At 60.9% G+C, this 24,973-nt stretch overlaps 2 protein-coding genes across 4 annotated transcripts; one reads left to right on the top strand and one right to left on the bottom strand.

Moving 5' to 3' along the window:
- Positions 1-10,424: 10,424 nt before the first annotated feature.
- MSRB1 (methionine sulfoxide reductase B1) lies at positions 10,425-13,382 on the bottom strand. Its single transcript, XM_072877941.1, has 4 exons — positions 13,302-13,382; positions 12,606-12,748; positions 12,377-12,491; positions 10,425-11,702 (listed from the first exon to the last, which is right to left on the bottom strand). Exons 1-4 carry the CDS (start codon positions 13,354-13,356, stop codon positions 11,671-11,673), a joined length of 345 nt encoding a protein of 114 aa, XP_072734042.1. The 5' UTR covers positions 13,357-13,382; the 3' UTR covers positions 10,425-11,670.
- A 377-nt stretch (positions 13,383-13,759) lies between these two features.
- Positions 13,760-24,524, top strand: LOC140658965 (testis-expressed protein 2-like). 3 transcript variants are annotated; one of them, XM_072878077.1, is made up of 13 exons: positions 13,760-14,114; positions 17,204-17,371; positions 18,908-19,833; positions 19,994-20,194; positions 20,284-20,587; positions 20,910-21,127; positions 21,348-21,494; positions 21,604-21,703; positions 21,867-21,999; positions 22,109-22,246; positions 22,492-22,704; positions 23,044-23,164; positions 23,926-24,524. In XM_072878077.1, exons 3-13 carry the CDS (start codon positions 18,925-18,927, stop codon positions 24,049-24,051), a joined length of 2,610 nt encoding a protein of 869 aa, XP_072734178.1. In that variant the 5' UTR covers positions 13,760-14,114; positions 17,204-17,371; positions 18,908-18,924; the 3' UTR covers positions 24,052-24,524. The 3 variants fall into 3 exon arrangements, with proteins under 3 accessions (XP_072734178.1, XP_072734177.1, XP_072734179.1); XM_072878076.1 differs by having other exon boundaries at positions 21,321-21,494; XM_072878078.1 differs by lacking the exon at positions 23,926-24,524 and having other exon boundaries at positions 21,321-21,494; positions 22,892-23,149.
- Positions 24,525-24,973: the final 449 nt, after the last annotated feature.

Raw genomic sequence — 24,973 nt, 5'->3', positions numbered from 1 at the left:
GCTATTCTACCAACCAATTTTACACAAAGGAACAATTATGCTTCATTTCTACCCATTAACACGTTTGACAGCATCGAGCTTGCTTTAAGAGGGGGGCGGGAGAGGGAAAGTTGCATCAAAAATATTTGAGGTGCTGAAGTCAGCATGCAGGTGTTGGGGCTGACGTGGCGCCCGGCAGCGTGCCAGCACCAGCCCAAGCAGAAAGCTCCTAATCCCGGCGATTACAGCCCACGAACATGGGCGTGGGGACGGGGCTCACACCCCAGCACACCCCGGGCAGTGCCAGCCACCGCAGCCGGTGGGTTTGGCTTTGCCCCAGAGCCTCCCCAGGAGCTGTTAGTTAGGAGAGAGGAGGTTAATTCTTGCCACGTGTCTGCCACGGCGCTTTGCTCCTCTCGAGGAGCTGATGCTTCACCCAGGGCTCTGCTCCGCTGCAGGACAGGAGCACGGGGTCTCTCCAGAGGAAGCCCCGAGTCCTCCTGGGCCATCGCAAGGGTTGGGGGATGGCCCTGGCTGCTGCAGGGGCATCGTCCCCGCTTGGCATCGTCCCTGGGGCAGAAGTGCCGGTGCCCCCACGGCGGCTCACCCGGCACACAGGAGGATGCCCGACCAGCCCCATGGCCAGCACAGAGCCGCAGCGGGGACGAGGGGCTGCCTCAGAGGCAGGCACCAAGCAGCAGAAGGAATTCGGGTTTCTTTTTTCCCCTGTAACCCATCTGTCCTTAATTTCTTTGGGGGTTTCACTCCAAATTCTTCAGATTCTACGGCAAATGCTTTGCAGTCCTCAGCTCAGCTAGCCTCGGCGGCTGCCCGGCTCAGGGCTGCCTGCAGCCGGAGCAAAGGGAAGGGAAAATACCAACCCCGTCCCTTCACCAACAAATAACCCACGTCCGACCGGCATCACCAGTGGCAATGCAGAGGCAGTGGGAGCCTTTATCGGGGGCTGTGGCAGCCCATCCCTCCACGCAGCAGCAGGGGACAATAGATTTTGTGGCAGGGGACACCAGACTGTGCACCAGCCCCGGTTCTAGCCTGCGTCTGTCCGTCGCGATGTGCTGTGCTCCACACGTGGAGCGGGGGGCTCAAGCTTTGGCCCATTTTTCCGACACCCGGACCAAGCAGTGCCAGTCCTGCCCAGGAGGTGCAGGCACGGCCACGCTCTCACTGTGCATCCCTTCCCCTCCTGCAGACCGCAGCACCAAGAGGCAGACATCTGCCTCGCCAGAGCTCTGATAGGAGGCGTTTCCATTTGCTCTTATCATTTGTAGCAACAAGTCACTTGTTTTGCCCTGATTTTGGCAATTACAAGATGGTAGCTCTGGGCTACAAGCAAATGCCTCAGGCTGGGGAGCAAAACAGTGTCGCACATGCACCCGTCCCCGCACGGAGCAGCAGCATGGTATGATGTACGCTGCAGTCACTGCTAATTAGCCGCTAATTTTACAGACTTCTTTATGGTTTGCAGTCATTTAACCTTTCCCATGGAGCGGAGCCCTGCAGCCAGAGCTCTCCCGGTAGGCACCAGGGCGGCTCTGCAGCAGCTCCCCAGGGAGAGCGGGGCAGCAGAGCAGGACCCCCCGGCACCAGCCTCAGCCTCAGCCCCATCCCCAGGATGCTGGGGACAGCTCGGGAAGCATCGGGAGGCACTCACAGTCTGGCTGAGGCTGAGCTCGGGGTGGTCACAGCTCCCCTCAGGTGCTCCCACCTCCCCAGGACTCTGGGATCCAAAATATCTCCCCCCCCGCTGTCATGCAAAGCAGAAATTCAGATCCTGCACGATATTGGGTAAAAATGCTCCTGCTCCAACAGCGACCCACACAAGCCCGCATACAGGTTCAATTTGGGCCCAGTTTTTGGAGATTTAAGCGGTGCCTTGGCTTGACACAGGCTGTCTGCGAGAGCACGTTTCCTCCCCAGAGCCTACGTCCAAGCCACGGGTTTGATAAGTATCAGGATACCGCGCTGGCCTCAAATAGAGAAATTAAATGAATACCTTGCATATTTTGGCGACTCGCACATGTGAGCAGCTGTAATTGAAGACACGATCCGTCTCGCCCTTCAGCATGTATTGGCAAATTACAGCCTTTCGTTATTTCCCCAAGTTTAATCTGTATCGAGGTAGAGGCATTTGTCTCACGTTTGCCCCTCGCAGGGAGCCCAGCTCCCAAGGAATCGCTCAGAAACAAGAAACGCTCCAGGCTTATCTTCGCCCATTGCGCAAACACCCGTGCCAAGAAAGTCCAGCCGGGTGTTTCGGCAGGTCGGTGCCGCCCGGCGCTCGGCACAGCCGGGATGTGCTGCACGGGGGTCTGCAGCGTGCAGAGCACTGCCCCGGGGAGCCCAGGTACGCAGGAACATGCAACCACGGGGTTTTTCTTTTCCCCCCACAACTACCGTACTTCCAGGCTAACGTGGAACAAGGGAGACAGAAAAAAAAGAACTCAGCAAGGCGCAGCCCCGACCTGTCCGTGCGGCACAGGAGCCCCAGCAGTGACCCAGCTTTGCGAGGAGCCTCCTTCGGCCCCGGGGAGCCCCAAGGGCTGGGGCCATGTCCCACAAGGCAGGCTGGGCTGCACCAACCGCCATGCTCTGCAGGGAAACCCCTTTGCGAAGAGCCCGAGGGACCACAGCAGCCTCCTTCCCATGGGAAACCCAGCCGAGAGCTGCAGCCCCCCCTCCCAACGCCTCCGCTCCCCGGCAGTCCATCGCCAGCAGCGTGGGTCCCACCAGGGACGGACACAAGCTCCAGTAGTACAGTTTCCCTGCAAAGAGCTGCTTGGGCTCACAGCTCTCTGGAAGACTCAGGCACCCACAAAACAGGGTGTTCGTTAGGGGTTGTGGGTGTATTCCGAGCAGGGGTGCAGGAGCCCTGCTGAGCAGCACCCCCATGATCCACTACCCAGACCCACGGCTCCGCGCTGCAGCTCCCACCCCACAGCCAACATTTCACCCTGATGTTTATTAGCATTTATGCGACATCTATTGTTCAGTTTTTAAAATACACAATAAAGCGCAGAAGATGAGGATGCAGCTCAGGGTTGATATTTGAGGCAGGTCTTGGGGCTTTGCTGGGTTCAGCTGCAGCATCCACTCACCGAATGGGGCCACCAGGAAGAAGGTTTGCTCCTGCTGGCTCCAGCAATCTCCACCTGAAGGGCTTTGGGGCCACAGCATTGACAGAGACCCCCAAACAGCCTCTGCCCCAAACCACAGCTCAGCTCATCCCAAGAGGGGCCAGGACTGGCTGCTCCCTCCTTTAAGCCCTGCTCTGGGTGATGCCTCAGCCCAGGTGGAGCAACTCAGTCCCGTCAGTGTCCCCAGACCCAGCCCTGCCCTGCCCCGGGTTCCCTCCCTGCACCACCCGCTCACCCATCAGCTGTGCGGGCAGGATCAGGCCCGCGGTACCCAGGAGGGCCTCCCGGTGCCCCATTTCTGCAGGGCTCTCAACAGGCTCACGCCTGGCTCCGGCACGGGTCCACGCACCCGTGAGCCGGGCACATCCTCAACTGATGCATCCAACTCTGCAAAGCAACAGGGCAAGCAGGGCCGAGCTCTCCGTGCCCATCAGCCGGTGCTTCTGGGCTGGGAAAAGACATATTTGCCCATTGCTTAAACTGAGGCTGCATTTTAGCAGGTCATTAATTACAGCGAGCTTTAAAGAGCCAGGAGGTGGACCCAGCCAGGCTGATGAACCGGCCCGCTGGGGGTCCTGTGGACACTGGGAAGCAGATGAAGACAAGAGGTTTTTGGCAATGCAGCAGAAGAGGGTGTCTCCCCGCCTTGGAGGCACACCGGGAAGCATGGCCGAGGCCGAGCCCACCGGCGGCACCGGCAGAGCCTCCGGCTCCCATTCCGCAGTGCCGCGGGGTGATGGGACAACCCAGACCAGCTCCATGGGGGCTGCTGGTCTCCACCTCGCTTTGTGGATGAGCTGGAGGACAGGGAGGGTCAGATCCCCTGGGTACCGGACAACCCAGGAGGTTCAAAAGCTTTTTGAGCACCGAACCCGTGATCCCTCGGTGCCTGTTTCCATCCGAGCACCATCTGAGCTGGAGCAGCACAGGCAGCCGGTCCCCGCCAGCGTCCCCCGCATCTCGCCGGAGCAACCGTGCCCGGTTGTTGCCATCCCTCTGCTGCACATGGGCTGGACAGGAGAAGTGGACAATCTCCAGTATTGCATCTTAGGAGCCATCAGTTAAATGAGCTATTTTAATTAAGTGCAATCTAAGTTATGCGGTAATGTCAGGAGAGATGATAGAAACCACTCCACTTGGCCTAGCCAGCAGAGAAGGATGTATTTCATGAGCTTCATTAGCCCGTGACCCGTCACCGACCTCGCCCCACGCGCGCGCTTGTGCACACTTGCGCCCATGAACCCTGCTCGCTTCGAGCCGGGCTTCCCGGGAAAAGAGCAGGCCACCCGATTTCTGTCTGCTGCCCGGGCCGGGCGGATGGAAAGCACCGCAGCCGGGGTTAGCTTGTCTGGACAGACGGCAGGGAGCTGCGCCGTGCACGTGCCGTGCCCCCGTGCCTGGATGGACAGACGGACAGACATGGGACGTGGCAGCACCTCCCGCCCGTCCTGAGCGTTTCCTGAGCATTGCATCCCTGTCAGAGCCTTGACGCTTCGCCCGCCAGAGCCAGCGGCTTAAATTAATCTGAGATTAACTAGTTTGATCTCTTGCTTTGAATTTTATGCCTGTGAGATTTTTCTTAAAGCCCAGAGAAGTTAATTTCCAGCAGAGCTGTCGTGCTGCTGGCAGGCACAGCCACAGCCATAAAATACCAGCCCCGACTCAAGACGTCAGAAGGGAACAAAGATAGACTGTGATGCAGAAAAGATGCACGCATTTAAAATAATCTCCAAAGAATGCAGCACAGCCCTGAAGACACATGTCTCCAGCTTCTCTCCCGAGCTGATCCTTTCCTCTTTAAATAGACTGCACCGCTTATTCCCTCCTGGTGGCTTTCCAGTCTTTATTTTGCATCTAACAACGATGCAGTTCAAAACCATCATCTCCTCATCTTCTCCATCATCTTCCCTCCGGGAAGCCCCTCATCGGGTGCTGCTCACCAAGCGCGCGGGCTCCTCGGAGGTGGCCTCCGCGCCGCTGCTGCAGAGCACCCGGAGCAAGAGCCCGCGGCCCCGAAGAAAATGTGGGTTTTGCAGAAATTCTTGGCAGTCCTCCCACAGCTTCCCTACTCCTGAAATTAAAGGATTGAGCCGCAGCAACCCCTCCATCTAAATTAAAACGAGCTATATTTACTGTTCACGCTAATTGAATTATATTAACTCTGAGCTGGATGATAAGCAGAGCTGTCCCTTACAGTTCCTGGTCTTAATATGTTTAGCGTTCAGACAAATGCACGCCAGTGTGTCATCGTGTTCAAAGCGGAGGAATTTGGTCCTGGGCTATTTTCATCCTGTCCTGACAAGGCTGGCCAGGAACTCGGAGGTTTTTTGGGGGGTCGCGGTGCAGAAGCGCTGGCGAGTCCAGCGTAAATGCGGCGTTTCTTCTTCCGGCACTGGGGAGGTGAAACCCCGCTGGGGCGGCACGGGCGGTGCTGGATGGTGGTGGCAGCACCGAGATGGGCTTGGGGCGATGCCGGTGCCATGCGGGCACCAAGCAGAGGGTGGTACCAGGGACGGGAGCGGCTTATCCCCCGATCCACATCCCCCCCTCTCTGCAGGGCTACGGTGGGGCAGGATCCAGCCTCACCCTGCTGCTGCTGCAGGATCCAGTCCCCGCGGTGCCGTCCCCACTGTCCCCGTCCAGGCGGGTGCACGGCCGGGGAGGGGAGGGACACAGCCTGCAGCACCCACCCGAAAGCTGGGGCAGCGAAGGGGTCCGGGCTGGGGCAGAGCACCGTGAGGCGACAGGACAGAGGTATCGGTGGAGAAGGAGAACATGCCATAGGCCCTAACGCCATCAAGATGAACTTAATTCGAAAAACTCAGGCAGGAGGCTTCAATAAGACCAAAGGGCCCTGCCAAGAGTCACACTTCCTATACTGAAGTGCATAAAAGCTGGACATGTAAGACATGAAGAAAGCACTGTCAGGGTAGGTCAGTGCCAGGCAGCAAATATATAACAGTGGGAACATGAAATATTAATCACTGGTGCATAAAACAATAGGAAAAACCTGCCTTTTGAGGCAGCCATCAATCCTCACTCAGCAGGGAACATCAAGAGACGCTAATACCATACAGGTTCTGCTTAAATATTTGCCTTCCTTAATGCTCATGCAAGAAGCATTTGCTTTGAAGTTGAAAATAGACTGTAAATGTCTTTTGTGTGAGATGAAACATGATAAGACATGAAACCAGGAGGCTAAACTGTAGTTAATCACGGTGGTTTTACAAGCAACAAATCATTATTGTAGACAGTGAAGTGTATCGCTTAAAAGCGCACGCCACGAGGCTCGGCAGAGAGGAGAGCCCCGGACGGGCATCACCTGCCACCGCTGGGTTTTCAGGTCGTAGCCCGTCGGGGCGGCCACGGGAGCAGCCATGGTGCTGGACCGATGCTCGCGGGGCTGGACCGATGCTTGTGCAGGGCAGGACCAATGCTCGCAGGGCTGGACGGATGCTCGCAAGGCTGGACCGATGCTCACGCAGGGCAGGACCGATGCTCGCAGGGCTGGATGGATGCTGGCGCAGGGCTGGACCGATGCTCACGCAGGGCAGGACCGATGCTCGCAGGGCTGGATGGATGCTGGTGCAGGGCTGGACCGATGCCGGCACATCCTGGAGCAGCTTTCCCTGGCGGGGCCTTTCCCAGGGCCCACAAGGACGATGTGTTTTGGGGATGGTTCATCAAAGCTCCACGCCAGGGCATGGGGAGGGCAGGAGCGCTGCGGGCATCCCTGCGCCGGCACTGCCGTTTCGGAGGCTGGCACCGGCTCTGGCTGCGCCCACAGCATGGGATGGGGTTTGGCTGGTGGTGATTTCTCCCACCCTAGGCAGACTCTGGGATACCCATGCAGGGAAAGCCACCCCCGAAACCTTGGGATACACTCGGGCTGAGGATGGAGCCTGCGGTGGACACGGCTCTTTGGGCATAGGAAGGGCAGCACCGCCGTCAGCCCATGCCGCATCCTGGCGCAGCCGGCAGCTGCTGCCGAGCGCAGGAGCGTGCCTGCACCGCAGCACACGCAGCCGGCCTGGGACGGGTATCTCCCACATCAAAAATGAAGATCATGATTAGAAGTGATGTGCAGTTGGGAGCGTGAGATAAGACCCCAAAGCAAGCATATAAGTATGACTGATTAACAAATAAACCCTCACTAATTGCCTTAAAAAATCAGATCTCAACAGCCAAGGAAGGAAAAAAACGAAAGATTTAAATTTTCCTTGGGCTAAACATTTTTCTGGCGCGCTCAGACTCGCTCAGAATGTTTCCAGTCATTATGTCCCTAATTAATGTGCACCACAAACCAAAAACAAATTTCCCCACCTCATGGCTCTGGGAGGTTCAGCCAGATTAAACAAACCTCAGGAACGAGGTCAGCGATTGCCCCCCCACCCCCCCCCCACCCAGCGAGCAGCATCTCAGGGTGGGAGGCAGCCCGGAATAGGGAGAGATGAAGTTATTATCAGCAAATGAAGTGGAATAAGCCTTTAATTTTCTCCAGCTGTTGCTGGATGTGCTGAGAGACAGGTGAGCTCCCCGGGACGGAGCGGGCAAGCCAGGCGATGGGGAGGCACCTCGCCACCTGACAGCCCCCCACATCTCGGGGAAATCAGGGGCATGGGGTGGTTTTTTAATTACCATCACTTTATTTTCTGTAATTGCCACAAAACCAGCTCCTTATTGCATTTTCACAGCCCCAAAAGGAATTCAAATAATCCCTTTTAAGCAAACTGATGCTCCAGAGCCCATCACGGGGACGGGACCTTGGCACGGCTCGGGGTCGTGGCTGGGGCTGGGCTGTGCAAGAGCACCCCAAATCAGGCTGTGCTCCCTGCCCCAAGGGATGCCCCAACGTGTAAAACCCCAAAAGTGCTGCTTTGGGGCACGGTTACAGCCAGATGCATCCTCCTGCCCTCGGTGTGCCACCATGCCCACGGACCTGCCGGCGCGGGGAAGCCCATGGGCTCAGCTGGAGTGGGAAAAACTGTTGATCAAAGGGTAAAATTAAATAAAACGACACAAATAGAAAGGAAGGAGCCATCCCTGCGAGGCCAGGCAGCCCACTTGAAATACGAGTGAAAATTTCAGGTAAAAGCAAGCGGGTGCAGGCGGAGGACTGCCTGGCCAGCTGGCTCGCTCCTCCCACGGCGCTGGCTCCAAGGAATAACGGTAATTAGAGCTTCCTAATGCCTCCAGGTCATTTGCTTTTTCCTTGCGTAACGTAATTTCTATAGGGCTTGTTGTCTTTATTAGGAGAATTAATCTAAATCTGGCTGTGCTCTGGCCGCTTTGCCGTCCGCCGGAGCCATCCCGAGGAGGGTCAAAGAGGCAGGTCCTCTTCATGGCATGCAAATAAAAAAATTAAGAAATTAAAAAGGGAGGTCAGCGGGAGGCTACGGCGGAGGAAATTAATGATTTTTTTAAACAACCAGGGAAGTTTGCGTCGGCCTGGTAACGTAATTCAATTTCTGTCATTAAACCCGCGTCGCTGATGTGGGGCCGCTTTTGTCCAACTAAGCAAAATCCTCTTATTAAGCCAGAATTGTCATTAGTGTAATAATAAAACGAGGGTGACTGGCAGAGGGGAAGGACTGGCCGCAGCCCAGCGGAGGCGATGGGGATGCCCGCTGCCGCAGAGCGAGGGAAGGAAGGGCAGAGCGGGTTTCCCCTCACCCCGACACCCGGGACCCCGCGGTGCCGGGGATGGCTATGGGGTGCTCAGCGGAGCTGGGAAGGGGCAGGGATGGGATCTGCCCTGCCAGGGTCACATCCTGCACCCTCGGCACCCGGCGCTGCCGATACCCCTGGCCAAAATCCAAAATCCTCGCTGGCGTTGGTGGCTCTGGCCAGATTTTCCCAGGAAAACGTCCCATCCTGATTTAAAGCAGCCTGAGGGTTGGGGTTTTTTTTGGCTCCGGGTGATTTTTCCTTCTGGTCGCTGCAAGGGTGGCCCCACGGGAAAGTGAGCCCACTCGTCGTGCCCACCCCAGCCTCCTCCTTCCCTCCCTGCAACGCCTGGGGAAGGGTTAGGAAAAGCACTGGCACCCTCCCGTGCCCGCGTCCACGAACTGCAAGGCAGCGTGGAAGCATGGCTGGGTCCCCCGTGGCACACGGTGCCGGACAGCCCACGAGTGGGAGGAATCATCGCCGTCCCCTCGACGTTGGCACTCCCAAGGAGGTTTCCTTCCACTGCAGCGTCTCAGAGGAAACCACCCCAAAAAAGACCTTCCTTGCCAGCGCCGTGGGCGAGGGCCGGCGGGGCGGGAGGTGTCCCCGGGACGGTTGGTCCCACCGTGCCCCAGGGTGGGAGGCAATGGGGCAGCTCCTGCCCTCCGGAGCTCGCTCGGAGGTCACCAGACCAGGGGCAAAGCAGCAGATCAGAGGATTAATCGGTCGAAAAGCAGCTTGAACCTTCAGGCTGGAACTTGATTAGTACTTAGAGCCGGAGGCCGTCCCGTGCGTGGGGAAGGTGGCAAGGGCAATGCCATGGGGCACGAGCCAGCAGCAGGGCAGGAGGGAGACGCAGCGCTGGCTCCTGCGCTCCGGAGCAGACTTTACCCCCTTGGAGGAGGGAACTGGAGCCCGGCAAAGCCCAGCTCAAGCCTCCAGCCTCCATGAACCCGGCATCCAACCCTGCCGGGGCGAAGAGACACCTGGGAGGCAGAGAAGGGTTGTAGCTTCCAGTCTTGCAGGCAGCTTCGTGCAGGGAAACTATTATGAGACACCGCTAAAACTCATACCCCTTCTGTCCAGAAAACCCTGCCAGCCCAGAAGGTACTAAGAACACACGATGAAACAAGCTAAAACCAGCTTCAGCTGGGCAAAAATGCTAACTGGGGTGAAAAGGAAACCTTCCCCCATGGAAGTTTTGACCCCAGGAATGCCCAAAGGCCTCCAGTGCACCAGCATCCCCCTTTCACATGGCAAAACCCGGCGTAACGGTAACAGATACAGGATAGAACCACACGCACCGACCTCAGGCCAAGCCTTTGGGTTGGGTTGCGAGAACATGCTGGATGCGAGACAGCGTGCGTCCACACCTCCGGTCACCGGGTCCAAAACCGGAGACAGAGACCCCAGATGAAATCTGCTCTCAGCTTTCTGGCCAGGGCTTTGTACCTGTATTTGTACCTGCATTTGTGCCCGCCCTGCACACATCCCACTGCCGGCACAGCCTGCCCATCCTCACATCCAAAACTGGAAAATCGAGCAGGGTAGGAATCCCAGGACAGATGCGCCAGGGTGCCATCATCAGTGCTTTTAAAAAAAAAAAAGAGGTTATTTCTCCAACACAGTGAATCAGTGCTTTATTTTCAGTATTCCAAGAGGTACAAGACCAGCAGTGAGCTCCAGGTAATGAGCTGGCGCATTGCACTTTTTATCGGTGCCCTCGTACCGGCGGGATTGAGGCAAAATGCATGCAGAGAAAAGCCTCCGACGTGCCCCGAGCGCAGCTGCACCGGAACAGTGCCAGCAGCACAGCCTCACCAAACCACTCGTGCATTGCACGAGAGCTGCACCACCAGACCCACGGGTCAGCAAAAGGTTTGCTGTCTTCAAAAATCCTCACGTATCGATTTCAGAGGAGGATTTGGTTTCTGGGAGAGGGAGGGAAGGCCATGAATCAGATGCTGAATTAAGGAGAAATCAGTGCCACAGCCCTTCCGAGCGCAGAGGGAATGCAGACGTGATTCCTAAAGCCTGAGTTGTGCAAAGTGCAGCTGTGAGCCCGATTCTGGCCTCCCTTGCACCAGTGTACAGCAAGGAGGAACCGTTAGTGCCCCTGGGGTTTCTAGCACAGTGATAAATCTGGTGTAAGGCCAAGGCAGAATCAAGCCCAGAAGACACATGAAATCTAGAACTGTCTCTACTGTGTGCAAGACGGGTAGAGGGGTAAAATACCTGGATGCTGTGTAGCAGGATCATAAAATCATCCTTGCCCTAGCACCCCGGGAGGGTTTATATAGGGCAATTCATACCATGATCCCAGCCCAGAATAGCACCAGAGATTAACCCAGACTCTGACCTCAGCTAATCCGGCGTTACTCCCTGGAAATGCCAACAGAACCACTCTGGATTGCATCGGTGCCACGCCAGAATCAGCCCCTCCCGGCTGCGGCCTGGAGGGTGTCCTGGCGCGGCTGAAGTCAACAGCAAAACGGCCCCAGAGCTCAGCAGAGGCAGGACCGCAGGCACGTTGGGGAGAACAGATGGTTGGGGAGGGGGTAAGGGTGGGTAAAATGAAGAGCTGTAGCCTTTGCATCACCCCAATTCGTGTGAAACACCCTCAGGCGCAGGTCATACAACCCGCCACCCAGCAAGCACAGAGCTTCAGCAACCCCATTTTCCCCTCGCCTCCTCCGCGCTCCTCCCGGCACCCCGAATCGGAGCAGCCTTGAGGGGGGAACCGGCCCAGGGAAACCAGGAGCATCTTTGGGGTTTCTCTTGCTCCCAGTGCCCCCCTGGTCGGACGGTGCACCCCAAGGTGTGAACGCAGGATCAGCCCAAGAGCAGTGTGCCAAGTAGAGCAGCTCGCTTACTTCTCCTTCAGGTCCTTGTCTGCTTTGCCTAAAAGAAGGGGAGGAAAAATCAGGGCTCGTGTTTCTCGCTCCAGAACCCCCAGCCCTTTTTATACGGTTATTTTGCGACGCGCAGCTAACATCTCACAACCATCGCAGTCCCACAAGCAGGACAGCAAGTCGTGGCCGGGGTGCTGCCCTGAACTCGGCCTCCCAAAGCCTTTTTCTGACTCTGGGAAAGCAAACAGCACGATAACCACAACGGCAAGAAGCCCTGCCCTTCCCCACAGACCCGCTCCCTACCTGTAGGGCAGCTGCAATATTCAGAGCTCCCACCTGACTTCCACGAGGAGTGAACCAGCAAACTCTCCCAGCCCCGTTTATGCCACGGCAGGAGCTCCCTGCCCTCGCTTGGCATCACCAGCAGAAAACCCCCAACGCTCGGCCGCCCCTCGGACACGCGGAGACCTGCGGCCGCATCCAGGAGCTCCAGCCCGCTCTGCATTTCACGGTGGGAGGTCAGGGAGCCCTCGCCGAGCCGCCAGCTGAGCAGACCGACGCACGTGGGATTTGTTGAGGATGCGAGCGGCTCCTTGGCTTATCTGAACAGCCAGCTACGCCCCGCCGAAAGCAGCGCAGCGCACACAGCGTGGCCTGGCTTACGAGCGGCTTCCCCAAAAATAACTACGTGGGCTGAAACAGCTGCCAAGCCGCAGCCTGTACCTTTCGGGATGAACTTCAGCGAGCTGCTGAATATTCAGAAGCGGGACTGCCCCCTCTTCGGCCCATCATTGAGGAACTCATGGCCGAGCCCGTTGCCACACTTGCCGCAAGACACCTAGAAATGCAAGGAGAGGGTTTGACAGCAAGCGGGCTTTCTCAGCAGACAGGCTCCTGAAAAAAAGCCCGTGTTTTTTTTTTTGCTGCTTCCCAAGGGTTTCAGAATCGGCACCTTTAAAGCCCCTGGCCGCTCCTTGCGCTTGGACACGCTGTCCTCGTGGACGGTCTCGGTGAAGGCTGGCCACGGGGACGAGTGCTCGTACTTCGCACGGCTGGAGAACAGCTCATGGCCGCACTTGGCACAGACGTAGATGCCTGGGGAGGGCGGCAGGAGGGGGGTCAGTGCTGGGAGGCAGCCCCCTGGCCCCGCTCGCCGGCCAGCTCCCAGCAGCGACTGCCGGGCATCGGGGGGCAGCGGTGGGGACACGTCGGCAGGGTGACATGGGACACTCGCGCTGGACTTTGCCCGCCTGGGCCGCTGCCAGCTGCTGCTGCCAGACCCCCAGGGCCAGGCAGGGGGGTGGGGGCTTTTGGGACCCACATCCGCTGTAGGGGCTCCTCTACAGGGTGGGTCCCTTCCGAGCCAGCCCCTATGGGGACCCCCCCCACCTTTGTAGGCAGCTTCTCCCCCATCCCTCCTCCCCTCCCCCTCCCAGCCCCATGGGGGGGGATCCCCCCACAAGGACCTCAGAGAGGGGACCCCCAGCCCGGTCCCCACGGGTGGAGGATGCCCCCAGGAAGGACACCCACCCCCACGCCCCCTCCCCACACCCCCGGGACCGCAGCCCCGGCGGGGGAACCCCCTCCGGCCCCCCGGGGACCCCCCGGCCCCTCGGGGAGCCCCCCCAGCGCCCCCGGCCCCGCTCACCCGGCTGGAAGTGATCCTTGAACGCCTCGCCGCCGAGGAAGGAGCAGAAGGACATGGCTGCGCCCGCCGCCCCGGCCCGGTTCCGCCCGCCCCGGCCCCGCCCCTGCCCCGCCCCGCCGCCGCCGCCGCCGCGCCCGCCCACGGCCGGCAGGGGGCGCTGTGGGGCAGGCGGTACCGGGGGTCCCGGTACCCGGGGTGGGGGGGGCCGCTGCGCCCGGCGCCCCCCCCGCCCCCCCCCCCCCCCCGCCATGGGAAACCCCGGGCCGGGCCCCGCGGCCCCGCGAAGGGTGAGGAGGGGGCGGGGGGGCCGCCCCGCCGGGCTGCGGGCCGGGGATGCGCGGGGGGGCGCGGGGCGGAGCGGGGCGGAGCGGGGACCGGCACCGTCTTGCGGATGCTCCGGCACCGCCGACTGGAGCGGGGCGAGCTCCGGCCCGGCACCGGTCATCCACACCCGACAGCGGGACCGGGACGGACCCTCCGCCTCCAGCACCGGGTCCTCACCCCCCGCACCGGCACCGGCACCGACCCTCCTCTCCCGCCGCCGGCATCAGTCCTTGGATCCCGGCACCGGGACCGGCCGGCCTCCTTCAGCGCCGGCACCGGCACCGTCTCTTCTTCCCCGCACAGGGTCCGGTCCTTCCCCGGCACCGGGGCTGACCCTCCTCCTCCTTTCCTCCCCTCCCCGGCCCCGGCCCCGCTTCTCCCCCGGCACTGGGACCAGCCCGTCTCCCCAGCGGCATCGGGACGGCTCGTCCCTCTCCGGCACCAGGACCGACCCTTCCCCGGCTCACCGGGACCTCCCGTCCGGCCCAGGTACCGGCGCTGCGGGAGCGGGGGACCCGCGGGGAGGGGGCCGGGGCCGGGGCCGGGGCCGGGGCCGGGGCAGGCGCAGCCCCCCCAGCAGCGCTGCCCAGGGTGGGCGATGGAGCTTGGGCAGCTCTTGGGGTGAACCGGGGGCTCCCCCACCACGCACACGCCAGGGTCTCGGTGGATGGGGACCACCCATCCCGCCACCCCAGGAGCGCAGAGCCAGGGGTCACCCGTGGGGACCCTCCCCAGGGAGGCTGGCGTGGGGAGGCGGTGCGGGGTCTGAGCTGTGTCCCTTTGTGGGGTGCGTGGGGCGCCCGGCGAGGAGGAGGCAGCAGCTCGGCATGTGGCAAGGTAAGGGCTTTGAAGGTGAACCGCAGGCGGCCGGCTCCTTGGCAGGCTCCGGGAGGGGATGAGCTGCATGCGGCTTCCTTTTCCTTCCAAAAAAACAGGCACCGCAAATCTCTTCTCCCCTGCTTTCATCTGAGGACCCTTGGATGAGTCCTCGTCCAGTGGGCTCTCATGGAAATTGCACCTTCCTTGGTGCAAGAGCAAAAATGCCAGTGCCCTTTGGACAGAACCTGGGGACTGTCCCGAGGAGCCGGCCCTGCTGCCGGAGCCCTGCGGCCCGCAGCAGAGCACTTGGACGGGCCCTGCTCCTTAACGCCAACAGACGTGTCCATCAGCCAGGAGCTCACCCCGGGGCTGTGCCCGGCGTGGAAATCCCCCCGTGGGGCCAGCGCTGGCGGTGCTCCTGCCCGCTGGATGCTGCCGGTTTGAATTAGGTCAGGCTTTCATCTCGGGCAGGCTGAGCTCCCCGCTCCAGCCCCAGGGATTGATGATTCGTGGCAGGCGCCCGGGCAGGGGAAGGAAGGGGCTCTCGCTGCAGCACTGTGGGGCGGCAGGGAGCCGAGGACGCGCCGTGTCACTGTGCGGAGAACGGGTGACGTGCTGTTTTGAAAGCACCTTCCTTATGATCCACTGAGATCAGACGAGCAGGGTGTCAGGAAAGGCTCCAAATAGGCTCAAGGGACGTGTACACCTGCGGGGCGCAGATTTTCAGCCAGTGGAAGGAGCCACAGAGGCTGCCGGGACCTCGTGTCTCAGCAGCATCGTCCACCCGGATGTCTGCTGCTAACCAGAAAGCCTTTTCAGAAGGTGAAGCTGTGCCTGTGCTAAGAAGAGATGGGTGAGCTGGCTGAGTCCTTCCCCAGGGCTGTGTCCTGGTGACACCAGCGCTGAGAGCTCTCCTGTGAGCTGCAAGGGCCACACCACGAGGGATGCGAAGGTCTCGGGACAGTCCAGGCTCCTTTTGCTCCATGATGGCCACCCCGAGTTAGTAGCTGCTCTTGGCATCAGCAGCAGCCTCTGTGCAGGGAGGTATGGGAGACGGGCCGAGGACGGGGACGGCTGAGGCACGGGGGCGAAGCGAAGTCCGTAGCGGTGGAAAGGCTGAGCTCAACCCTGGGACAGCACAGGCTGGCGGGGAGGCTTTGGGAGTGGGTCACCGGGGGACCAGACCGGGTGCTGGGGCTGGGTGCTGAGGCTGGCTGGCTCTGAGCATGCAGCAGGCACAGCCGCCCTGGAGCCGTTCGTGCGGTGCCGAAGCCTGTCCGGCTCCTTGCTCCCCCAGTGGCGTGAAATCTGCTCCAGTATCCGCCAGTAAACCCCCTGAGAAGGAGCGATGTGATGTGGAAGCAGGAGCGGGAGATGGAGCTGGGATCCCGCGCTGCCCTACCCGTTGCCCAAAGTTACGTCTCGAGGTTGCAGTGAGACTTTCTTCAAAGCCCTGCGCTCCTTAATCACAGGATAATGCAGAGAGCTCTCCAGTTACAGCGCTAATAACCACAGCAATTTGGTTTCTGTAGCGGTATATTGTGGAGATAATTAGATGAGGGATTTCCAGCTCGTTTGGCTGGGTGACGAAAGCCTCCTCTGTGCCCAGGCAGAGCTGTGCCCCCGTCCCCACCAGCAGCCCCAGCCCTCCGCCCCCAGCCACCGGCACTGCTAATTAACTGGAGAGGGCTGCTGGAAATTAATTTTTCAACTAACTCTCCCTGATTTCACAATAAAAGCAAACACCAGTTGGGCAGTGCCCTCCTGGGAGCGAGCGGCTCAGGGCACTGATGGGGCAGACCCCAGCGTGGGGAAACTTTCTCTTTCCGAGCGGTTTGTAGGTATTGCACCCTTGGGTGAGCTAATGCCAGGGTGCGCCGTGCCGTGCTGTGCTGTGCCGTGCCGTGCCGTGCCGCAAAGGCTCCCGCTGCCTCAAAGACACCAGCACAGTCCAGGCTGCAGCTTGTCTCTGTGTCAGGTCAAGTCCAAGCCCTGAATTTGAACCAGAGCTGAGAGCAAGGAGCAGAAATTCAGAGCCTGGGTCCAGCGGAGAGGCTTGCTGATGTTTATGGCTTCGGTGTTTTCAAGAGCGGCGAGGGGGCTCAGCAGTCGCTAGGGTCTTGTGTCCCTGCCCAGCTGGGGCACGCGCAGCTCTCGAGGCTCTGCAGAGATGCGACCTTCCCTGTCCCAAGCACCAAGTGTGAAGCCGCTGCCATCCCCATCCATCCGTCACCCAGCCATGCCCACCCATTGCCCCCGGTATTTGATGAAAATGCTTGCAAGGACCTTCATATTCAGTTTATCCTATAAAGAGCAAAGAGAATCCCCCCACCCTGCGCATCCCCGTGGTCACAGGCTGGGGACAAGCTCTGAGCTGGAAGGTGGGTTAGTGCTGACACCAAGGAGCCGGCTCCAGGGACACCTCTGGGCTCGATATTTGCTCTCTGAACCCTGAGACAGTAGCGAAGCCTTCACCAGGGCTGCTCCGTGTGGACCCTCCATCTCGGGGTGCTGGTGGTCCAGCCATGGCACCCAGCGGGCTCCATCCCTGGTGCTCCCCACCCTCCCGGCCACCCACGCTCCCCAGAGGTGACTGCGTTTCAGCAGCGTATCCATAGCCCCCGCTGTACTTGACGTCCCTGCCAGATGAAAACTCCCATACAAACCCAGGCTATTATTATCTCCGTCTTCCACTGTGCTAATGGTCTCTCAGGAAACAGTCTTCTTTTTTTTTCTCTCTCTTTTTTTTTTTTTTTTAGCTTTTAAAACCCACGAATCCTGGAGCGGTGGTAACGAAAAGCCAGGCACGGCGGAGCAGAGCACCGAGCCCTCACCAAGCACAGGGGAGCCGGCGTCCCCCTAACCCGGTGGGGACAGGCAGCGGCAGCCGGGCAGGACCAGCCGAGGACCAGCCCCGGGGCTTTCTGGTAGGCATGGCCGAGGGCAGGGGAGGGCAGTGGGCAGCACTGGGGATACTGGGGGATGGCTGCGGCATGGGGAAACCTGTGCGATGAGGGGCAAGTGGGGGTCCCGGCTGCCCCCCACCTGCCATGCTTGGGCAGGAGGTGTACAGGGCCCCGCAGCATCGGGGAAGGAGTTCCTTCTCAGGCCCAGCTTTGCCACTCATTTTCCTCTGCTCACTCCCCGTTTTGGTGTTTCGGTGCTTTGTGCGGTGCTCTGGACTGCTCCGTCTGCCGGGGGGTGCCGGTGGTGCCGGCAGTGCCGGCAGCCCTGCCAACGAGCTGGATGGTGCCAGCCCCGCAGCCGGGGTTTCTCCCGGGTGCTGGGTATCACCGGGGTAATCACCCATGGATTATTTGGGGTTAACAAGTGGCTCCTCTAAATCAGAAGCAAAGCAAAAGCCACAAAGCGTGAGATTACATAAACGGTGCTGGAGGCAGCTGCGGCACAGCCTGTAATTAATTCGTGGCAGTGAAGTGCTTTGAAGATCCAGGGCGACGCGGATGCTGGGTGTGAGGCAGCCCGAGGGGCAGCACCCGCCGGCGGCAGGGTCCTGCTCAGCCCCGGCTCCCACGGGACGGGATCCCCGCTCCTGCCGCAGGGACACTGCGAGGGGAAGGGGCAGCGGCGGAGCTCGAGCACCCCACGAACCTGCTGGGTGCTGGGCCCAGCCCCGTGATGGCCCTGCAGAGCCCATCCTGCAGCCTCCATCCTCCCTCCCAAAATCACACACGCACGGCTCGGGAGCAGGGCCGGCCCCGTTGCTTTGGCAGGAGTGCAGCGATGGAGGGATCACGGTGGCTGTTGGGGATGGGGCGACACTTTGCCATGGCCAGGAACACCCTCAGGGCTACAGAAACTTTACGTGTTAGGAAAACTTTTGTGCCCCTCCAGTAAAAACAGAGATTACCGACCCCCTGCTTCCAGAGCATCCTCACGCTGAACTGGGGCCACAGCTTGGGCTTGCTTCTTTTCAGGTTTATGCAATGAGTTAAGCAAAGGCCAAACCACTGTCGGTTAAGTGAGAAACGTTCAGAGGAGTCAGAGAGCGCTGCCCGCTGGCGTTGCAACCTCCTCACAGCCCCCGCATTGGGACCAGCCTAATGTCCTGATGCGGGAAAATCCCCCTTGTTTCGCTGCAGACCTGGCTCACGGCTCCGGGTTCTCGGAGGCCCCGTTGCTAATTGCCTGGCTGAGGTTTATCCTCATTATCCAAACGGTTCTGCGCATGCTGTCATTGAGCTCATCATACCGTGGTGCCTGCTCTGTCCCATCCCCACCGGGATGTGCAGGGAGAGCCATGAGCCTCCTGTCTGCTGGCACGGGTGGCCCCAAGGGCATCCCGAAATAGGGATCACCCAGTGACGAGGTGACGAGGTCCCCAGGGACCCCCCGCTCCTGCTTGGCAGCTCCTGGTCATGGGGAACGCAGGACCGGGGCAGGGACATACTGTGCCTCGAGGTGGCACGAAGCTGAGCTGCTTCCTCCCGTTCCCTCGGCAGCACCGGTGCCGTCGGCGATGCGAGCGATGGCAGACCAGGCTGCGGTGGCAGCGGATGCCTCTCCGACCCTGGCACCGTCCCCAGGCTCACCTCGGCGTGGGGACACCGAGGGGCTGACACCCCATCCCACCGGCACCAGGGAGGACAGCGGTGGCCGGGACGGCTGCGGGCTCGTTTTCGCCATGGACGGGGACGTGAAGCCTGCTCCCTCGCCCCAGCCCGGGGGGATGCTCCTGGCCGACCTCCCGCGGGTCCCCCAGCCCCGGCTGAGCCCGGCCAAGTCCCGCACGGCCCCGTCCTCCCCCAGCATCTCCCCGTCAGAGAGCCGCGCTGCCCTGCTCCGGCTGCGGGAGGCCAGGCTGGAGGACACCAAGAGGCGGCTGTCGGAGGCCGTGCAGGAGCCCCTCAGCCGGCTCAGCCGGCTCATGGCCGAGGAGAGCGGCCCCGCGCCCCGGGCAAAGGCGGGCACCGGGGGGCAGGAGACGGGGGGCAGCCCCGGGCCGGCGGGAGGCCGCGGGGCCGGGGGACGCCGGGCACGGGACTGGAGCCCCTGGGAGCCCACCCTGAACTGCCGCTACGAGATCTGCTCCTACGGGGATGTGATCCAGGTGGTGGAGGTGGCACAGCGGGATGCCAAACCCCAGCTGCCACCCTCCAAGGAGCCGCCGCCGGCACAGCCGGGGGCCACGGTGCCGGGCAGAGCCCTTGCCTCCATCGCCCTCCTCGCCTACGGCTACTTCGTCCTGCCGCTGCCGCCCTACGCCGCTGGCCTCTGCCTGGGGCTCATCTGCGGGCTGGTGCTGGGCTTCCTCGCCGTCCTCCTCCTCGTGCCGAAGCCTCCACCCAGGGTCCCCGCACAGGGACCGCGGGGCCGCCTGCGCCCCGAGCTGCTCCCGGGAGAGCTGTGGGAAACCCACCGCCTCCAGGTAGGAGAGGGGTGGTCCGGGACGGGGTGCTGGGCGGCGGCTGGAGGGGACCCCAGGGTTCGGGGTGCAGCACTGAGAGGGTGCCGAGCCCGCAGCAGGTGCAGGCTGCCGCCCTGTACGGCACAGCAGGAAGCAGCCGGCTCCCTCTCCTCCCACCCAGGGCTGGATGAACCAGCTGCACGTCTACGACCCTGAGCTTTTCCACCCCTCGCTCATGCACTCGGTGCTCGCCACGCTGGATGGGGCCACCCTCAAGCTCTCCTACCCCAAGAGCAACATCCCGCGCCGAGCCACCTTTGAGGAGGAAATCCTCGATGCCACCTTCGTCAGCCACCGCTGCTACAACCTGACCGATGCCAAGGTGAGCCTGGCGGTGCCAGGGACACTCCCACGGGGACCCCCGACACCCCACACCCTGGCTCGGCCTCACCGCCGCTCCCGGTGTTGCAGGTCTTCCTCTGCCCCCCCAGCCTGGCCCGAAAGCGGACGTGGAACCAGAAATACCCCATCTGCGTCCTCCTCCCTGACCCGGTGGAGGTGGAGTGCAGGAGCAGCGAGGAGCACGACATGGAGCTGCAGGGGGATGAAGGGACAAAGAAGACACCGGTGCCGGGGCAGGATGTCCCGGGGGACTGCAGGGAGAGGTGCCTGTACCTCTTCGGGCGGACGGGGAGGGAGAAGGAGGAGTGGTTCCAGCACCTCGTGCAAGCTTCCCGCGGGACACCCAGCAGCAGCCACGGCGAAGCCAGGGCAGGTGAGAAGCGGCCGTCGTGGCCTCTGCTCTGTGCCGGGACTGATCCGCGGCGGGAGCTGCACGTGTGCAGGGAGGACGAGCCCTTGGTAGGCAGCAGTGAGCGGGGGGGGACATGAAGGAGCCCAGAGCATTGCCAAGAGCATTTGCAGCAGCAGGGAGAGCTTGGAGGATCCCCCTCGCCAGCATAGGATGGGTGGCATGTCACCGGCATCACGGACGGGCAGCACGTCACCACATGCGCGTCACGGCACATCACCACGCGTGCATCGCAGCCAGGTGGCATGTCACCTCTCATGCCATCCTGACCCACTTGTGTCCCCAGGCGTGGGACCGGCTCCGCAGAGCAGCGGTAGCAGCAGCGGAGGGAGCGCTGAGGACATCCCCTCCGCCGTCCCACCCAAGGACCTGGCGGGAAGCGTCCGACAGAAGATTTTCCTGGATTACAGCACCTACATGGCCCGATTCGTGCCAGCACAGGTGGGAGGCAGCCTGGACCAGAGCCCCTCTCACAGAGCCCTGGGCAGCCCCACACCCACAAAGGTGAGTGGGACAAATCCAGCACTGGGAGCGGGACACGAGTGCTAAGCGGAGGCTGACGGACCCTGCGTGCTGCCTCTTCCAGTCCTGTGGTTCCTCTCCTCCCTCCCTGTGCCGCGGTTTGAGCAGCCAAGCCGTGGTGCAGGGGAGCACCCGGCCAGTGGGTCCCACCGCTCACGGGGCCACCTTGCTCCAGGGGCTCGTGGCTTCTGTCCCTCCGCAGCTCGGCGAGGACGGGGCCGGGCGCGGCGAGGTGTGCATGGCCTGGATGAATGCGCTGGTGGGGCGCATCTTCTGGGACTTCCTCCGGGAGCGATACTGGGCCGAGCAGGTGTCTAGCAAGATCCAGAAGAAGCTGAGCAAGATCAAGGTGAGAGGCAGGAGCATCACAGCACCCACGGGAGCCCCGTCCCCTCCCTGAGGCCCCAGGGCGGGTGCCAGGCTGCGATGACCATCCCCTTGTGGTTTCCCTCCATCAGCTCCCATATTTCATGAATGAGCTGACGCTGACGGAGTTGGACATGGGCACATCCCTCCCCTCCATCCTCAGTGCGTCCAACCCCACCGTCAATGACCGAGGTAGGAGTCCCACAGAGCAGTGGGGACCGCAGGGCTGGCTCCACGGCAGCTGTTATTGAGGTGCCAGCCCGATCCCCGAAGCAGGGGGGTTTCGGCAGGTACATGAGCAGCTCTCGGCCCCTGCGGTGCTGACAGGGGCTCGCCCCGTCCCTCTCCCCGGCAGGGCTCTGGGTGGACATGGAGGTCACCTACAGCGGCTCATTGCAGATGACGCTGGAGACGAAGATGAACCTCTGCAAGCTGGGGAAGGAGAACGCTGCAGAGGAGAGCGGCCCGGCAGAGGCAGGCAGAGAGGGGTAAGGAGACTGTGCATGGCTGGGTTTCATCCTCCTCCTTCTCTTGCCTGAGCAAGGCGAGAGGGTGCTGGCCCCAGGGCACCCCCGTGATGCTCCTTGGGGCTCGCAGGGCCAGGCCACGGCTGATCCTGCTGGCAGACAGCGATGCGGAGTCGTCCAGCGCCGGCTCCTCCGACGAGGAAGACGTTGCCACTGCAGAGCCCACGGGAGCCCTGGGGGAGCGGGTCCCGCCACCTGGCACCGAGGGGTAAGGGGCTGTTCGGGGTCTGCGCCATGGGGAGATGCTGGGGGAGGCACGGTGCTACGCCAGCACAGGGGCTCGGGGCCGGTTTCCCCGGGAAGGCACACACAGGCACCCCGGCACATCGTGGCAGCCCTTCACAGGGGACTCCTGTCCCTGCGGGGTGCTGCGGCAGGCGGCTGGGGGATGCCAAAATCCTGCACGGCTCTGGGTCTCACCCTGCTGCTGAGCTGTGACTCCCCTTGCTTTAGCCACGTCAGCGGCAACAGCACGAGCCGGAAGATCCTGCGCTTTGTGGATAAGATCGCCAAGTCCAAGTACTTCCAGAAAGCCACTGAAAACGAGTTCATCAAAAAGAAGATTGAGGAGGTTTCCAACACGCCACTGCTGCTGACGGTGGAGGTGCAGGAGCTGGCAGGCACCTTGGCCGTGAACATCCCACCGCCACCAACGGACCGCGTCTGGTACCAGCTCTCCTTCCTCCCATGCGGGGACACACGCGCATCCTCCTTCCAGCTCCCCCTGCTCCCTGCGGCTCGGCCAAGGAGCCAGCTCTGGGGCTTCGGGTTCATCTGGGGTGCCAGCAAGCCAGGGCTGTTCTCCCAAAGGGACTCACAGACCTTAGAGTCATTTCTCCTGGTCTCCACCTAGGCCGAGACAAGATCTGGGGACCCAGAGCTCCCGCTGCAACCCGGCCACCTCCTCCCAGGAGGCAGGTCCCTAAAACCCAGCAGTGGGGCCACATGGGCTGTGCCACCTATTTGGGACGTGATGCTTTCTGCCTCTTTCCTTTCCCCTCGCAGGTACAGCTTCCGAGTCCCGCCCCAGCTGGAGCTGAAGGTGCGCCCGAAGCTGGGCGAGCGGGAGGTGACGTTCCTCCATGTCACCGAGTGGATCGAGAAGAAGCTGCAGCATGAATTTCAGGTGCCTGGTCTGTTAAAGGGCTCAGCGAACCTTGCTGAAGCATGGGCATTGCTGCGATCAGGGATAATCAGACCTCGGTTTGGGCCAGGGTTATCTCTACAAAAAACCAACATCTGACCTGGTCTGTCCGGCTTTGGACAGTCAAGAAACACAACCTAAGTAACCAGCTGCGAGGGCTGGTGCTCTGAGCACTGGAATGCTTGAGGAAAAGCAATTTCCTCCCAGTATGTGCAGCCCTGCCCCAAGCAGGGGGATTAGGACTGTCAGCAAGTTTGGGAGATTTACCATCACCAAGTCAGCAATCTCCCATCACAAGGTACTTGCTGGTTTGTCTTCAGCCTCTCACCTTTGAGACCTCTGGTCAAAGAGCAGAAATGTCCCTACAGATATTTGGGTACCCAAATCACCGAGATTTGGGTGCTTTGGGTGCTTTTGCAAAAGAGCCGCCCATTTGAATGGCTTCAAAGTGCTGGTCCCTGCCCTCTGCCATGACTACTCTTGAAGCCATACATGCAGGTAAGCAGGGCAAAGAAAAACTGCTCCTGCTTGTCCCCATCCTGAGACATCCATAGCTGGTAGTCCTCTAGGGCCAGGCACAGCCAGCTGCTGGCGAGGGGACGGGAGCCCAGGACCTTCTGTGCGCAGTCCTGGTCTCTGACCCAAGCGTGGCTCCTGCCCCGGCCACTTCCCAGCACGTGTGTCACCAGTCAGGTAGCGGTATGCCAAACCACTTATTTGTTATTCCGGATTCCTCTTTTCAGAAAATTTTGGTGATGCCAAACATGGACGATCTCATCATTCCCATCATGCGCTCTGGCCTGGATCCTCAGCCACCCACTGGGGGACTGCCCAGGGACCTACCAGCCAAGGGAGAGAAGAGGCTCTGAAGCACAGGCCCACGGGCAGGGCAGAGACACTGCACAGAGCTCGGGGACCTCGCTGGGACACGGAGCCAGCCAGGGCCTGGCCACTGACTGCATCCAGGGCTATGCCGTGGGGTCTGAGCTTCTCGGTTCATCTCATCCTCAGCACTTTTGTAGATGAGCCTCCTCCTTAAATACCGCAAGCAGGTTCAGAGCAGAACCAGACCCAGGGCAAGGGGTTTGCTGGAGACCCAAGAACTTCATGCACCTCCTACGGGGTTCCCAGGACTCCTGGTCAAGGGGGCAGCTCTGGACCAGCGGAGGGCTGGGCTTTCCACTGTCTGGTTCCCAAAGAGGGTGCAGGACGCCCAGACCAGTTCTGCACTGAAGGAGTTGTGATCACCACTGATCCAAGACATCACAGCTCCGAGATACATCACACCCTCCCCGCAGGCAGCTGGACTGCAAGGAAAATAGGGGTGGGAAATGAGTCCAAAATCTGAATAAATCCATCACTGCCCAGTCTTACCTAGCAGCCATCTTATTGTACACAAGTTCCCACATCTGCTGAGGATGCCGGCCGGGATCGTGGGGCTTTGTGCAGAGAGAAGTCCACGGGCCATACTTCCAGCTCAGCAAAAGGAGTGCCTGAGCGTGCGTGTGTGAGAGGTGGTGAGGGGAGAGATGGTCAGTGAGACTGGGCAGAGGCAGGGAATGGGGAGGCCCTGTATTCCCAGCGGAAACTGGGGCAGAAGTGCTGGTACCTGCTCTGCTCTCCTCTGGAAGAGGAAGAGAGTCTTCACCGTTGTTTGGGTGACTGCAGGCAGCAGGAAAAAATTCACTGAGCAAGGGAAAGGGAGGATCCAGAGGACAGAGCAGACACTTGGCTGTCCCAGTTAGTCCCTGTCCATATGGGCCAGTCCCAAGTGCTACTTGTCCCATCCCC

The sequence above is a fragment of the Ciconia boyciana genome, chromosome 13, assembly GCF_034638445.1.
Source record: "Ciconia boyciana chromosome 13, ASM3463844v1, whole genome shotgun sequence".
NCBI classification, from domain to species: Eukaryota; Metazoa; Chordata; class Aves; order Ciconiiformes; family Ciconiidae; genus Ciconia; species Ciconia boyciana.
The sequence above is the reverse complement of the archived record's forward strand: the minus strand, read 5'-3'. Positions and strand labels throughout refer to the sequence as shown.

What these genes read in the sequence shown, in the direction of transcription:
- LOC140658965 (XM_072878076.1), top strand. Translation starts at nt 18,925, where the DNA reads ATGCGAGCGATGGCAGACCAGGCTGCGGTGGCAGCGGATGCCTCTCCG. An exon ending in GGGAAACCCACCGCCTCCAG is followed by an intron (nt 19,834 to 19,993) that starts GTAGGAGAGGGG and finishes CCTCCCACCCAG; the next exon opens with GGCTGGATGAACCAGCTGCA. An exon ending in AGCTGCAGCATGAATTTCAG is followed by an intron (nt 23,165 to 23,925) that starts GTGCCTGGTCTG and finishes TCCTCTTTTCAG; the next exon opens with AAAATTTTGGTGATGCCAAA.